The sequence below is a fragment of the Pipra filicauda genome, unplaced genomic scaffold (assembly GCF_003945595.2).
Source record: "Pipra filicauda isolate LSUMZ 115617 unplaced genomic scaffold, ASM394559v2 scaffold299_size895176_pilon, whole genome shotgun sequence".
In the NCBI taxonomy this organism is placed as follows: domain Eukaryota; kingdom Metazoa; phylum Chordata; class Aves; order Passeriformes; family Pipridae; genus Pipra; species Pipra filicauda.
In genome coordinates, this window is record NW_024104419.1 from 431,893 (window position 1) to 447,675 (window position 15,783).

At 46.2% G+C, this 15,783-nt stretch overlaps 1 protein-coding gene across 1 annotated transcript; it reads right to left on the reverse strand.

Moving 5' to 3' along the window:
- Positions 1 to 6,370: 6,370 nt before the first annotated feature.
- FITM2 (fat storage inducing transmembrane protein 2) lies at positions 6,371 to 11,704 on the reverse strand. Its single transcript, XM_027745905.2, has 2 exons — positions 11,530 to 11,704; positions 6,371 to 9,086 (listed from the first exon to the last, which is right to left on the reverse strand). Exons 1-2 carry the CDS (start codon positions 11,700 to 11,702, stop codon positions 8,444 to 8,446), a joined length of 816 nt encoding a protein of 271 aa, XP_027601706.1. The 5' UTR covers positions 11,703 to 11,704; the 3' UTR covers positions 6,371 to 8,443.
- Between the last annotated feature and the right edge of the window lie 4,079 nt (positions 11,705 to 15,783).

Here is a 15,783-nt window from a genome sequence, read left to right on the forward strand (position 1 = left end):
CACACTGTTAAAATACGACTGTTACAAGGAAACCAGACACATCCAGCAGCTGGAACCAGGCACAGGTTGGTTTAGATCTGTGTGGGACAGCTCTCATCCATGCTGCACTGTGGGCTGCTGCTGGGAAGCCACAGATGCTGTGGTGAGGGGTTTTTTTACAAGTTCTCAGCTAGGAATAGTCACTAACAAGCCTTTGTTTTGTACCAAACTAAAAAGAAAGCAAAAATTGGTGCCACTCCCAGTGACTAAGCCTTGTTTCCCTGCCTGGGTAATGAAAAGGTAGCAGGACTTTGCTCCAGGGAAAAGCAATCTGTGAGAGCAATAACAGACAATTACTGTGGCAGGCAGAGGTTGGATTGATGTACAAGACCCTGGACCAGGAGAGGAATGTCAGCACCTCGATCCATCCAGATTAGCCAGTTGCTATAAGCAGCCCTGTGGTGATCACAGGCTGTCATCATAAAAAGCTGGTCTTGCTCTAGCTGATCTCAGCCTAATCAGACCTTTTCTGCTCTAGTTCCACTGCAGAGGGGAGCCCACCACATTACCTGGCCATGAGCCAGGCACTGGCCCGATCTTGGCTGCCCAGGGCATGTTCTGTACACAGAAATATGAAAATGATGGCAAAAATCTGTTTTCTCACTCCAGGACTTCATGCTTTGCTCTCAGTAGGGTGTGGGGTAACACCAGCGCTCGAGGGGTGAGGCTGGAAGGTGAGGCACCTCAGAGGTGCTATTTTATATTTCAGACACCAGAGGGAACGGCTCCTGCTGCATCCTGCACCAAACACTCCTGTGTGCCTGATCCCACCCCAGTCAGGGTCCTTCTTAGGCTTTACTCTAGAGGTACTTATTTACCCAAGCAAACTTTTATCCTTAAAAATCCCTGTGTTTCAGAGACAAATGTGCTTTTAGGTACCTCGGGGCTTTAAAATCTGTATCTGTGCTGAAATGCAAAACTTCTAGTTATCAGAGGGAAGAAAGTCAGGGGCTTCATGTCAAGTTTAAGTTTCATTACACGGACTGAGATCACAGGGAGAGGGTTCTCCCTCCTGCCTCCCAAGCCCCCTGTTTAATGGGCTCCCAGTGGTCACATTTGCAGAGCTGCAGCTCCCGAAATCTTTTTACTCCCGCGGGATTTGCTCAAAAGACTCAATTATGAGAACTGAAAAGGTTCGTGTCCATCTCGCAGCTGGCTGGCAGCTTTCTCCTTTGCTTGGCAAGGGCTGGGGAAGACCTCTCCCTGCAGAATAAAGGATTTCTACACCAAGCTTGCCAGAGGACAGGGAACACTGCACAGAGCCCGTCACAACCAGCCAAAGAAATCGAGATCTGTGGCTGCCTAAGCATACCTGGTGGCCCCCTCAGAAATTATTTGCTAAGTCTTTCTCTGTTTCTGAATGAAAAAAAAACATCCTTATCACTCAACTGTAATTTCAGAATCCAGGCTAAGGAGGGAAGAGAGATGGTGTAAGGGCTGCTCCTTCCAGTGAGGGGAAACTTTCTTTCTGCTGTGAAAATAAATGAAGGATTTCCCCACATAAGGATAGCAGACAGAAAACATTAAAGCTTGTGAGAATATTTAACATCAGGTTGTGTTTGATGGCATTCACTGCCATCATTAAGATCAAAGCCAAAACCACCCAGACTGGATCCACAATGCAGGCAATGACAGCAGCTGAATTTCTCAGGCTTCAGAAAGATATATGGGATTAAAATAATATGAGATAATATGAAAAGAGTATTTTGAGAGGGATAATATAAAATATGATAATATGAGATTAAAAACTAAATAACCAAAGAACCAGTAAATCATGGACAAACCTAAGAGCCAACTACAGTAAGCCCCTACCTGCACTTACCTGTGGCATAGCAGAGGATAAAAGGGCAATTTCACAGCTGTCCACACCATCAGCAAAGTTGTTCTTGCTGCACGAGTCTGTAGAAAAAAAAACTCCTTCTGCCATAGTGGGACAGAATAAAGTTCCCAGTCCTCCCCATCCCTTCCAGCACCCAGAGAAAAGTTCAAACCCACGGGTATGAATGAGAGTGAAAACATCTGTGTATGTGGTGAACAGGAGTAGATTTGTACCCCTGAAGGATTTCCTAAAGCAGGGCCTCAGTGGACAAATTGCAGAGGTTTCACACCAAGCCATTCTAATTCTCATTCTAAAGTTCTAAACAGTAGCAAAAACACACAGGAACTTGTATCTCAGATAAAGCACATTCATGACAGACATATTTCCTGTTATTTCTCTCAGGCTGATCCCCAACTGTGCCCAAATGACATATTCACTATCCTTGTCTTTCCTTCTCCTTTCAACACGCTTTCCCCTGAAGGATTAAACAGAGAGGAAACAGCCTGCACTGAACAGCTCCCAGGGAAAGCAGGAATACCAGCTATGCCATAAATAACGTGGATGCAGAATTGCTCTGTCAGAACACAGGTGTCCATCCCTGCAGCAGCTGTGGGTACTGTGCTGCTGGCCAGGCTCTACCTGCAGAGAGAGCAGATTATTTCTGCTTCCACATCACTTTGATGCTGAAGAGCATCGGTGAGCGAAGTGTCAACCTCCACCCACTCCCTGGGAGCTCACGACAGGTTTTCTTCTTCCTTTTTGTCCCCTCTGCACAGTGACCTACTTTCAGCCCCGTTTTTCTTTTCCCCTCTGTGCTGTGCTACCCCTTTCCTCTCTCCTGCACTCCCTGATGTCCCTCCCCTGTCACAGACAGCCGGTGATGTGTGACCACCTTCGGACTCGTTTCTGCTGTCAGGGGCCCACGGGCTGGGAGTTCTGCATCAGTGGACACAGCACCTCCCATTTCCACCTTCTGAGGATGACTTGCTAAGAAATGAAGGAGATGGGATCTTGCTAAAAACCTCTTATCAAACAGCACAGATCAATGGCTTAGAAAACATTTCTTTAAAAATAACACCATCCACCCCCCTACCTTCATTGCCTCCTGCCTCAGCCCTTTCCTACCAGCACCTCATCTCTCCAGCGACCTAAATCCTTTTTAGCTCCAGGAGAGTTATCCAAATAAAGCTACTTTGCAATCAGAACAGAGTGTAACCCGGTTTGAGGGTGCTGTGTAATGCTGCAGGCAGTTCTTGACACAGAACCAAGTATCCTGCATAGTTAAGTGCTGTTTTGCACATGCTCTTTACATCACAAGGTCGTGTCACTCCACCACCCCCCTCCTGAACACTCCTCTATTTTCGATTACTGAAAGCAATTTCTTTCCATTCCATGCCCTTGGAGCCAACCACTACACAACAGCAAACAGAGAGGATGCTTGGCCACAAGGAAAAAGAAACAAACAAAAAGGTCTGAAAACAAACAAACAGAAATCCCCAGGAAACAAAATAAACAAACAAAAAAAAACCCCACTGGCATAATTTTTTCTCTTAGCTTCCAAATCAGGACGATCAACAGAAAAAAAACCCATATATACTTAAAAACCTTTTGCAGGGCTTCCTCCATCACAGCCAGCTATGCTGAGCCACAGCCCACTGAGCTGAATTCTCCTCGGTGGTGAGTCAGGACGTTAAGCCGGTCACAGATACAGTCACACCACTTGTCACCTCCCGGCACAGTCCCCACGGGACGGGGAAGGCTCTGCAGGCAGCACAGGACGGGGGAAGGCACTTCAGAAGAGCTGACATTTACCTTGGGGATGTGCCTCGTTATTGCTCTGGCACCGACCGTGCTTCCCACAGATTAAAGGCATTAAATGACACCACTGAGGGAACACACGACCCAAAGCTGCAAAAAAATGAAGCCAGACTGGACACGGGAAAAGGCTTCAGAGTTGTGTGAGAAAAACATAATCATCAGTTGTATTTATTCTTGTTCCACACTTTTCTGTCTTCAGCCTTCACCACTGGGGAGATCCTCAGTACAGCTGCAGATCTTCTGCCATTGGACACCTTGTCTGGAAAAGGGTATTTTTCTGAGTGATGCTTTAACATGATATCCAACCCTCCTGAAGGGCTGGTAAAGCTCTTCACCTACCTCTTAATTTCTGTGCCATGTTATAGTCCCAAAGCTTTATGGAGAAGTTACTCAGCTTGTTCTGATGCACGTGGCATTGCCTGTGTTTTGTAATGGGCAGGAGGCAGTTTAAAAATAAATAATCTTTCAGACAAAATATTACAATGACATAATTGGCTGAAATTTCATGGCCTGCACTCAGCCCTGACAGTCACTTGCGTTTTTCCTCTTCCAGCTTGTAACCTTTATGCTCTCATTCCATGCCTCATTTAAGCACTAAGGTACTCTTCCCATATTCAAATTAATAACTTCCTGCTAAACACCCTTTACTGAGGAGCAGTGATTACTCCCCAACGACAGTGGTAACTCTACTAATGTATGAGCTGTACTGCCACCTCTTTCCTTCCCCAAGCTCAAGCACATCAGGTGTAGTTCTGCTTCAATAAATGAAGCATGTGCTATTTTCCAGGTAAACACCATTACAGTGACAGACCAGCTCTGTTTAACCACAGCTAAACACGAGTTCAGAGTCACAACAGCCTTTTTTGGCTTCTATTAATTGCTTTCATCTTGAGCTTTGTCAAAGTACTTAAAAGAAGGGAAGGCGAAATACAGAGAGAGAGCACACATCAAGCAGAGGTGAAGAGCATTTATTACTAATCTGTGCTCCAGGAGGAGAGACGAAGCTATGAAAAGAAATAATCCCAGGAAACAGGTTTCTGAGCAAATGGAGATAAACACAGGCTGATCAAAGAGCTGGAAAGGGCCGATTGCAGAGAAGCTGCAGGGATTTACTTTAAGCTAGAGCGGAAAAATCAGATACTGTTTCACTGAGGGAAGTGACCATAGACTTGTGCTCACAACCAAAGGCTGATCTTCCAAATGTTTAATCTATCCCAGCAGCCGTTACAGTTCTTCCCATTGAAGTGCACCTCAGGGCATGCCTGGGTGTTTCTCACTCTCCTGAGTTGCCACACACCAAAACAGAAAACAGGATTCTTTTTTTTTTTTTTTTTTTTTTTTTTTTTTTTTTTTTTGCAGCCACCCACAACCTAAGTCTCAGCACACACAAATAAATTGGCAAACCAGGAATATCATTTAGCACCAGCTGAAGGAGCGTTCATGGACCAAGTTCACTTTGAACAAAGACTTTGAGGAAGAATCAAACCCTGGGCTCAGGTGTGTTTAAAGTCTGAACTCTCACGTGGCTCTTACGAAAGACCTCAACTTTCCTGTTTGCTGGTCTTGCCTCCAGTGATGCAAACACTTGAAAGAGTCCCAGGTAAGTGAAGAGTGAAATGAATCCTAAGCCAGTTACTCATCCCACTGTGTTCCAACCAAGACTCCTTTCCTTCCTGTTCCCAGCAGAGGAAAAATTTTAAGGCACCAAGACTTGCCTTGGCCACATCAGCCAGGCCAAATGCTGCTTCTGTGAAAGAACTGTGACACAGAGCCCAAAAATAGGCCAAACACAGGCAGTGAAAAATTAGCAGACAGATGTTGAAATAAATAATATGCTAGTAAGATCTTGGGAGACAAAAATTCCCTAAGTAATTCTACAGACACACAAATACAGCTCTGTGGGAATAAGAGGGATACTTTAATGCAGAAAAGCAAAAAAACAAAACAACCTAGAACACGAAACAAGTCAGTAATACCTGTTGACAGCTGATTTGTGTCCTTTGGCACAGGACACCAAATCCAGCTGCTCCCAGCACTGCTTCTCTGTGGCTACAGATCTGTTGTAGAGGCTGCATCTTTATTTTAATGATAAAAGTGCATTTGGGAGAGGAAAGGAAGTCAGACAAACGTGATGGGAAACACGTGAGCAAGAAATTTGCAACCTTTAGTTTCCAGCTGAAGTGCAAGGAAGCAGATTCCTACTCTGGAATAGAGTCAAAAGGCACAAAGAAAGGTGTGGAGCTCACGGGAACCCTCTAAGGCAAGAGCTGGCACACGGTCTCTGGGTACTGAGAGAGACACCAAGATTTCCAAACTCATAAGCATTCTTACAGCCCACGGGAATGTTCTCATATATTTCACTGGATTAGGCTTTCACTTTGCTACAATAAACCACTGAGCATGTCTATGAAATGAGCTGCCTGGTGTAACAGGCCCACATTGGGAAACTTGCTTTAGTCAGCCATGGCTTTGTCCCATTTTGTTTCTTTTTATACCCTGCACTCCTGAGAACCTGTGCTCTGTTAACCTGTTCAAATACTGCAGAATTATCAGTGTCAGTTGGATCACACAGTCTGATCAGTTTGTCTCAGCAGCCACAAATACACAGGCAGGCTGGATCATCCAGGGAAATGAAGAGCAACAGCAGCATCTTTACAGATATCGGAAATGGATTCTCAAAGACACAAACACCGATAAAGTTTTCAAATGTTTTTCTTTCATTGTTTAAATAAAAGTTTTGAGACTAACCATATCCCACATTATTTCCATTAAAAAAAACCCAAAACAATCTGTATGACACTGGTTAAGGTGGACAAAAATATCCACAGTGATTGCACAAAACGTTTGTGAAAATGAACAACATTTCAGCAAGTCAGTTGGTTTAAGCAAACAGAATTTCCTTTTCCAAGGGCTTGTCTCTACAGCAAAGTTACATAAAGATAACCTAAAATAGAAACTTAATGAAATTAATCACAAAACCTTCTGGGTATATAATCCTTTTTCATGGTGAGAGTGGATTGAGGTCTATCTTAACTCTACTGGGAGCAGGCTTACATTACATCAAAAGAATGTCTGCAAATAAATTTGCATTGTTCAAACAAATTTAGCTAAACCCAATATGAGTTAATCAGTGCAATTTTCAAAGAGTCAGCTTAAAAGGCAATTTAATACAAAAACCAGGAGGAACTTGACAGAAAATACACAACCCCCTGGACAGCTTCTTTCCAAGAGGTGATTTGTTCTTTCTAAGGATACACAACGACTCCCACTTGCCACCAAACTCAGTGGGAATTCCAGTGAATTCAGCTCTGCTCAGAGGCAGAACCCAGCATGGAACTAACCCTGCTGCATTAACTGCAAATGCTTCCACTCTCTTGCTGGAAGAGAGACATGGAGATGGCAAAATGTGCCAAGATTAACCTACAGTGCCTCACACCCTGTATTCAGCAAACAGGCACTCTGGAGCCACACCAAGCCCGCTCTGGGGTCAGTGCAGGTGCCAGACCTTGCCCACAGACCTTCCTGGCTGTCTTGCTCATCACTGTCAAACACATTTTGTGCAACTGCGTCGTGAATAAGCCTTTGTCAGATACTAAAAAGCTTTTCAAGATAAAAACTATGCTAAACATCTAATTGATATGATGGATAAACCCATCTCACCCCTATTCATTATCTAGTAATAGTGTTTTATTCAGTAGTGGGTTTCCAGCCACATCAAAAGTGGCCACGGCTTTATGTGCAACCAAAATTAAATAGCTTATTGATATTGCTGGATAAGCAAGAACAAATATTGCTTCAAGCACACTCTGCTTTGCAGCTCCCAGGATAAACAATGCATTTCACTTATTACCAAGCAGGCTATTTGGGAAAGAGCAGGCTAAGCTAGCTTGTTCAGAACACCAGAATTTCATTGTTCTTCTAGAAGAAAGAACAAAAAAACCAAAGAAATTGTTGTTGCAAAGTGTGCAACTCGCTAGATTTTTAAAAAATTAAAACCCCAATCCTCATAACTAGACTTTTTAGCAAAACTTCAGGAAGGAGTTTGTTTTTTTCCTCTCAAGAATAAAATCACAAAATATTGTCTCTACTTCACCTAAGGAGAAAGTTAAGGCTTGTTTTTTCAAGAATTTCCTTTTCAGAGGCAGGCATGAATTTAAAGTCACAGTCTGCTTAAGACATTACATCTCAGATTTACTCTCTGTTGCAGGAGGTGCAGACAGCTATGAGGCTTTTGTGGCAAGTTAGTGTTTTTAACACTTGAAAACACAAGATGTTCCAGTTTCACAACAGGACTGCTTTAACAATTGATATTTTTGCAATGTCATTATTAGAGCTTTCCCATAAGGCAATATAAAGAGGAAAATTACAAAAAAAGTAAGAGGTTTGGATCATCCACAATATTTTAACATGAACCAAAAAGAAAGAGGGAGAATTAATTGTGATCAGTCAAGCTCTTAAAGAGCAAAGGTCTCTGTTGGCCTTGGGTCTGCTCCTTCATTTATTAGTAAGAGAAACAGATTCAACTTCTGATTTCTTTGCTGCCAATGCCAGTCATCAGCTCCTAAGCAAAAGCAGACATCTTCCAGTACAATTTTTTTTTTCCTCCCAAGGAAGAAGCTCATTACCACCTGCCAGCCACTGGCTAGTACAGATTTGGTTTCCTCCAACCCATCACCTTGCTCCTGACAGTGGAAATACAATAACCATTCCTACACTCAACTACTCCAGTACTGAAAGCAAAATCCAAACTATTTTAAAAAACCCACTTTATCTGCTATAGCTGTACTTCTTTGAACTCAAAGGTATATTTGGAAGAGGTAGTCCAGGAGAAAAGGGTTTCAAATACCAAAACCTGTACGTCCCATACCAGCCCGACAGACCTATCAGCACACCGAGAAGCTTTTGACTGAAGTCGTGGAAATACAGGGCAGTGCAGAGGAACATGAACACCCAGATCACGGCGAGGAGACACAAGGAGACGAACAGCACGTTGACCACCACGCGCAGCCTCGAGCTGTGGTCCATGGACAAGCCCTCCAGCACGGCCACCTCCTCCAGGATCATCAGGGCGCAGTAGGAGAGCAGGAAGCAGTGCCCCGAGATGTCGAAGCCGTTCCAGACCCCGCTGTCCTGGTGGCATTCCCGCTTGGTGGCGTAGAGCCGGGGGGCGTCCCCGGGCTTGGCGGGCACGGAGCACTCCCCGGTGAGGTTCTCGATGTACACGAAGAGCTGGGTGCAGCCGAACCACACGGCCGTGCCCACGGCCAGCCCGCTCAGCCGCCGCAGCGCCAGCAGCGCGCTCCGCGTGCGCCCGTACAGCAGCTTGGTCCGGGCCAGCTGGTACGTGGTGAGAGCGATGAAGGGCAGCAGCAGCCACAGGGTCCAAGCCCAGGCCACCTTCACGAAGTACCTGCCAGAGACAAAAGGCGAAAGGGAAACGAGCACGTGTGAGACGAGCGCGAGCGAAGCTCCACGGCAGCTGCGGTGCCTCGAGTTTTCGAGATCAGCTCAGAACCATCCAAACGAGACGCTTGTGCCCTCCCCTCAAAGCACAGCGTGGCTAAAATCTTAACCCTCTCCCCGGTACTTCCCTGAGGCCCAACACCTGAACACTTTCCCAGCCAGGTCCTCGTCCCCCAGGCAGTGTTCCCCTGGCCCCAGAGCCCTCGTTTGTTGCAGCAGACTCGCAGTTCAGTTTTGCAATCACTTCGACCCTACAAACCTGCTCAACTCTGCCCTACTCAAAATGCAGCTGCAAAGGATGTATTTTTAGCTTGCCACCCTGACCATAGTAACCCTTTCTCTGACCCTTCCTCCGTCTCAATTATCTTTGCTTCCAAAGCCCTTCAGAACCTCAACCTTTTAACACTGAGACAGTCAGAAGGGCTGGCTCTTTCCCCTAATCAGTCCATGAAGCTTTTCCTCCCTCATGTCCTTATAAATAAATGAAGCAGCACAATGTTCCTTTGCCATCCTCTCAGCTGCTGAGAGCTTTCCTTTGGCTTACACAAATCCTTCCATCTCTTAAATTTACTCTCTGCCTTGAAAATGCTGGAGACAGCACTGTGTAACTAGTCCTTTTTTCAAATCTTAAAGTGGAACGTTTGCAAGTGAATTTACTAATGAGTTAAGGAGGCCACAGTCCAGGATTTTCTTTCTCCCATCAGCACCTTCCACTGGATTTTGCTTTCTATCAGCTGGTGGGAAACAGGAACTGTGCAGCCCCCTCATTACCCAGAGCCTGGTTTGAAAAGAGAGACAGCAGAATTCTGCTCTGTGGCTGAGATACAGCCAGACACACACAGTCATCATTTAATCCTCACCTCAGCATCAAAGACAAAGCCAAACAGGACTAGAGCTCTGTATCTTCCTTAAGACCCTAACAAAACTGCCAGGGCCTTGCCCAGGATTTTGAGGAGTTCCTCCTTCATTCTTTAATTTTACGGGAGAAGTGACATCTGTGCGGCAACTACAGCTGCTACCATGGAATAGTAATTGAAAATAAAATCTCCATTTTATTTAAAAGCAAAATAGGCTTTACTTTCAACTTTACTGCTGACAAACCAGCAGGCAAGTAATTTGTAGAGATAAAAACTTCCTTCAGGAACTGCCAGTGCAGATCACCTTCCTCTGTTTAAGAGGGAGAGCTGAACTGTAGTATGCTTTTACTGTAAGATCAATTTTCTCTAAGTCTTCCTGTCAATGCTCTTTCAATCACACTAAAAGCAGCTCCTCTCCAACATGTCACCAAATGACAGATCTGAATCAATAAAGTACAAAACTCCCCAAGTCACAGGGGAGAACAGCAATTTTAGCTTCACTTTCTGACCTGCAGCAGGTACAGCACACGTGCTCTGGCCCAGCTCATCACTTCCTCATGCCCTTCCAAAACGCTCAAACGCAGTTTTGCAGAATGACTAAGCCAGTTAAGTCGTTGCCCAAGTGCTAAAAGAGGATGGCTGTCACTCTGCTTCTAGGAAAGATGCTAAAGGGGGTGGCTGGGCACTGCCCAGGCTCCCCGGGGCAGTGGGCACAGCCCCAGGGCTGCCAGAGCTCCAGGAGCGCTTGGACAGCACTCTCAGGCACAGGGTGGGATTGTTGGAGTGTCTGTGCAGGGCCAGGAGTTGGACTCGATGATCCCTGTGGGTACCTTCCGACTCAGCACATTCTACGATTCTACTATTCTAAAAGACTTACTTTCTGCAGCTCAGAAAATTATTTCCTTTACAGATCAGTTCACTCAAACACGAGGAATTACCTGGGAGTTACGGAAAGAGAAAAAAAAAAAAAATCCTTCCTCCCCCCACCCTTTCCAATAAAAACCGAGCAAGAAACCCCCCGACGTGTCGAAACCTCCCAGTCCTGCGGGTCGTCGCGGGGGTTGAGATCTCACGGGGAACGTCTCATTTGAACCACAGAAACGCCCATTTAAAGCAGAGAAACACCAGTCTGAAGCCCAGAAACACACTTTTAAAGCCTAGAAACATCCATTCGAAGCACAGAGACATCCATTTAAAGCACAGACACATCCATATGAAGCACAGAAACACCAGTCTGAAGCACGCAAACATCCACTTAAAGCCTAGAAACACCCATTTAAAGCCCAGAAACACCCATTTAAAGCCCAGAGATCCATTCGAAGCACAGGGGCATCCATTCGAAGCACAGAGACACACATTTAAAGCATAGAGACGCACATTTAAAGCACAGAAATATAGATTTAAAGCACAGAAACATCCACTTAAGGCACTAAGCCCCCTCACAGCCCCGACCCACCGCGGGTCGGGCCGAGCCCCGTGTCCCTCCCGGACCGCCCCAGACCCCACCGCGGGCTCCCCCCGGCCCCTGCTCACACGTTGAGCGGGTTGCGCTTGTTCCGCAGCGGCGTGTCGGGCACCAGGTCGCTGTCCTTGAGCGCGGAGCCCAGCAGGGCGATGGCGAGGAGCGCGGCGGGGAGGCGGCGGCGCACCCGGCCCCCGGCCAGCGCGGCCCGCAAACACCGCCCGCAGCGCTCCAGCCGCTCCATGGCGGGTCCGCCCGGGCCGCGGATCCGCCGGTACCGCCCCCGGGCACCGCCCCGGTACCTCCTCCGGTACCTCCTCCGGTACCTCCTCCGGTACCTCCCCCGGTACCTCCTCCGGTACCGCCCCACGGAACCGCCCCCCGGTACCGCCCCGCGGGCGCCCCCGCCCGGCACCCGCCGGCAGCGCCCGGCGCGGGGGGCCCCGCGCCCTCTGCAGGGACCCGCGGGAGCGGATCCGCGGGGATGCCGCGGGACAAGAAAGCCGCGCTCAGGAACGCGTGTTTTCCCTCGCTCGCCTGTTAAAAGCGAGAACGCACACGCGCTTCTGCATCCGCTTCCAGGCGGCGCGGTGTTGCCGGAGCAGAGCATCAAGAAGAGACGCTCCAAAAAATACATACATACATATATATATATATTTATTTTTATATATATATATATTTATATTTATAATTTTATATATTTTTATATATTCATAATTTTATATATTTTATATATTTATATAATTATATATTTTTGTATATTTATAAAATTATATATTTTATATATTTATGATTTTATATAGTTATAATTTTATATATATTTATAATTTTATATATTTTATATATTTATAATTTTATATATTTTCAATATATTTATAATTTTATATATATATTTTTTTTATTATTTATTTATTTTAATTTTTTTTTTTATATGCAGACTTATATATGCAGTTCAGAGTAATCGAACTCCCGTTCGGGTGCAAAAGTCTAAGCATCTGTTCACTTACAAAAATGACAAAAGCTCGCCGAGGGCTCGTTTCTAACAGAATTGCAACATTTTAATAGTGAATGTCTTAAAAACAACTGAAATACAAACTTTAACCACCGGCTTGAAAAGCAGATTCTGCTCCTAAGCGAAGTGGCATCAAACATATAACGAGTTTTGAACAGGACCCTGGAGTTACCAGGGAGTGTTAGCAACTCTGACTGTCGCTGGTTGCCCAAGGGAAGAGATCAGTGTGTGGCCCCCAACTTCCCCTCAGGAGGAAGCTGTAGACTGAGATAAGGAATCACAGAATCATTTAGGTTGGAAAAGAACGATAAGATTGTCAGGTCTAACTGTTAACCCAGCACTGCCAAGCCCTCCACTAAACTATGACCCCACCACCACATCCACATGGCTTTCAAACCCTTCCAGGAACTGTGACCCCACCACTGCCCTGGGCAGCCTATTCCAATGCTTTATAGCCCTTTCTGTGAAGAAAGTTTCCCTAATTCCCAATCTAAACCTGTCCTGGTGCAACTTGAGCTTGTTTTCTCTTGTCCTATAAAAGAGCATCCATTACTTCTAAGCAGGGTACCAGCACCGCTGAAAGAGAGGGTCTAACCATGATACTCAAGAGGAAATCTGAGAATTTTCTTGCTCAGTAGAATTGTTTTAATTTCTCCTGGGGCTTAAGAGAGAGGGAGAAAGTATTTCTGGAGCTGTTAAGGCTCCCACGCCTTTTCACTGTCCATGTTTGTGGCTGAAAGTGGTGTCCAAGCACTGGCCGTCACTGTGGTATTTGAGACCTATTTCATCTATTGAACAGCTGCCGCTGTCATTTCAGCTTAGTTTTTAAAATACAAAAAAAGCATCAGCAAGCAGAGAAATGGCTCAATGAACAAAGAGCCTTTATTCATCCCAATGGCCTTAGTAAGAAAAATGTGAGAGCGGGGGGAAAAAAAGCAGGCCCTATCTGAGATGGGACGGGAAAGTGTTTCTGGCCAGAGCGCATTTCAAAGCTGTTTCACCGTCATCGTCAGCAGATCCACGACAACATCTGGGCTGAGAGGGCAGAACAACACATCAAAGCAGCCTCAGCAGATACGGGGTGTTTCAACTAGGGAGGTTATCCAGGGTAAATGGCATTTGGCAATTTATTAGATGTTGTTTTTAATAAGGCTGCCACGGCCTCGTCCAGCACTCCCAGCCCCGGCACCGCACCCCGAATTAGAAACGACAGGCAGCTGCGTCCACTCAGACGAGCGAGGATGAGAGGGGCTGGGAGCAGGTTTCACAGAGTCCGTCATTGTCTGCCTAAATCCCCTCTGCCTTTGAAACCTTGCCTCTCCTGTGCTTCCCAGGTTTGGGCCCGTGATCCCCAGACTGTTTGCAGTGCCGGCGCTGGAGGTGGGAGCTGCTCAGCTGGCTGCTAATGAAGCGTGCTGTGGTGTCTGCCACACGCAGCAGGATTTCGTAAGCTTGGCACCTGCTCCAGATGAATGGGAGTTGATGGCACGGGCTGGAAATGTGTCTATCCCCAGCCCAGCTTGAAATGTCTGAGGATTATCTCTGTAAATCACCGATTCTCACGAGTGCAGTGAGCAAAGCTCAGCCGGGTCCAGGTGTTCTCCAGATTTAGAGTAAATCTCTACATTCAGACTGTGTTTTTGCTGCCATGAGCACCAGCCAAGGCCGACAGTCCTTCTGAGGAACCGACTGCCATTCCTCTGTAAAGAACCAGAGAAGCAGAATTTAGGCCTTTTAAAACTGCAGAAAAAGGTTTTAATCATAAGTAGGGAATAAGGTTTGCTTTAAAGGGATTGCAGAAGGTTCCTAAAGACCTCTTACAGACACTTAGTCAAGCTGTGACAGATATAAACCATGCTAAACCAAATTATTTTGTCAGGTATAGCAGATGTGGCTGTCCTTCCCTTTCACTGTATCTTCTTCCTTAACCTCACCAAACCACAGCCTGATTCAAGCTGCAATCTTTCAGACTAATTGATTTTAAAAATTATTTTCGGTTTTTCCTTATTTATTTTGAACCAAGACCTCCAACAAATCACTTCTCTTTGAGAAATCCCACTTTGCCTCTAAAATCCACAGGAATAGATTCACTGGAGGCTGAGATTTCTGGGTCCACTGCTCTGCGTTGTGACCAAAGAAGGATGCCTGGAGAGAAACGTTGCACAAATTTTGTTACAAAACACACACAATGGTTCTTCTATCCCTGTACTGGCCATTTACTTAAGAGTTGGACTCGATGATCCTTTCCAACTCAGAATATTCTGTGATTCTCTAACTCCAGTTTGGGCTAAGGTGAGTTCTCACAGCCCAGTCGACACCAGAGGGAAGGTGTGCTCCAGGGGCACCAGAAGGAGACGGTGGGTGCCCATCCAGCTCATCAGGACTGGCAGAGCCACCAGCCTGTGCCCACACACTCGGTGGGAATGACTTACTCCTCTACTAACAGCCTATTTGGATCTGGGAGACCTGCTTTCTTCCCAGCTTGTCCTCCTGCCTCACAGCAATTCCCACAGCCCTCTGGCACCTGCTCACCCACCCCTGCCTGCCCAGGGGCCCTCGCAGCCCCCAGCCCTTCCCCTGGAGAGCCAGGTGCTCATGGCAGCTCATTCCTGCCAAGCCCCCCCTGCTCTCTGTTTTCCTTGGTGGATTCTGCTCACATCTCCATGATTGATCGTGTTTGAGTTTGATCCTGGAGCATCCCGGGGTGTTTGCATGAGAGGTGCTACATAAGCATAATTTGGGCTGAATTTTCTTTGCCTAATGGGAGCTTAAGCCTGGAGTTGAAGATAGTTTTGGCCCTTTGCTGAGACGCCGTTCATCAAAGCCAGTGGTTTGAGCTCCGCAGCCTTCTCTATTCACTGTCGGCTTAGAAAAAAAGATCAAAAAAATAATATTGTGCTTTGTTCCCTTGTGTCAGTGATGCCTTTGAAATGCAGCCCAGGGTGGAGGCGTAGCAGCCTTTCCCTCACAGGGGCCTGGATCTTTGCTGCCCATCTCTGATGGGAAGGGATTCTCTTCCTGTGAGCCCCAGACTTGTCATCGGTCCAGGCAGAACCGAGGCTGACCTGGGAGTGGATGATGTGTTATTTACAGTGGAGATGCTGAGTCGAGACACAGAAAAAAGACACTGGTAACTCACCACCTGTGTGGCTGCAAAAATTAATGGGAAAGGTCTTTGCCTGTGCTGAAACCCCAAGAATTTTAGAAAAAGGTGTGGAAATTAACCCCAGACAATTTGTACAGACTGAACCATTGCTGAGCCCAGGCTGAAAACCTCTGCAGGTTACACATTTCCCCTCTGACTCTCCTAAAG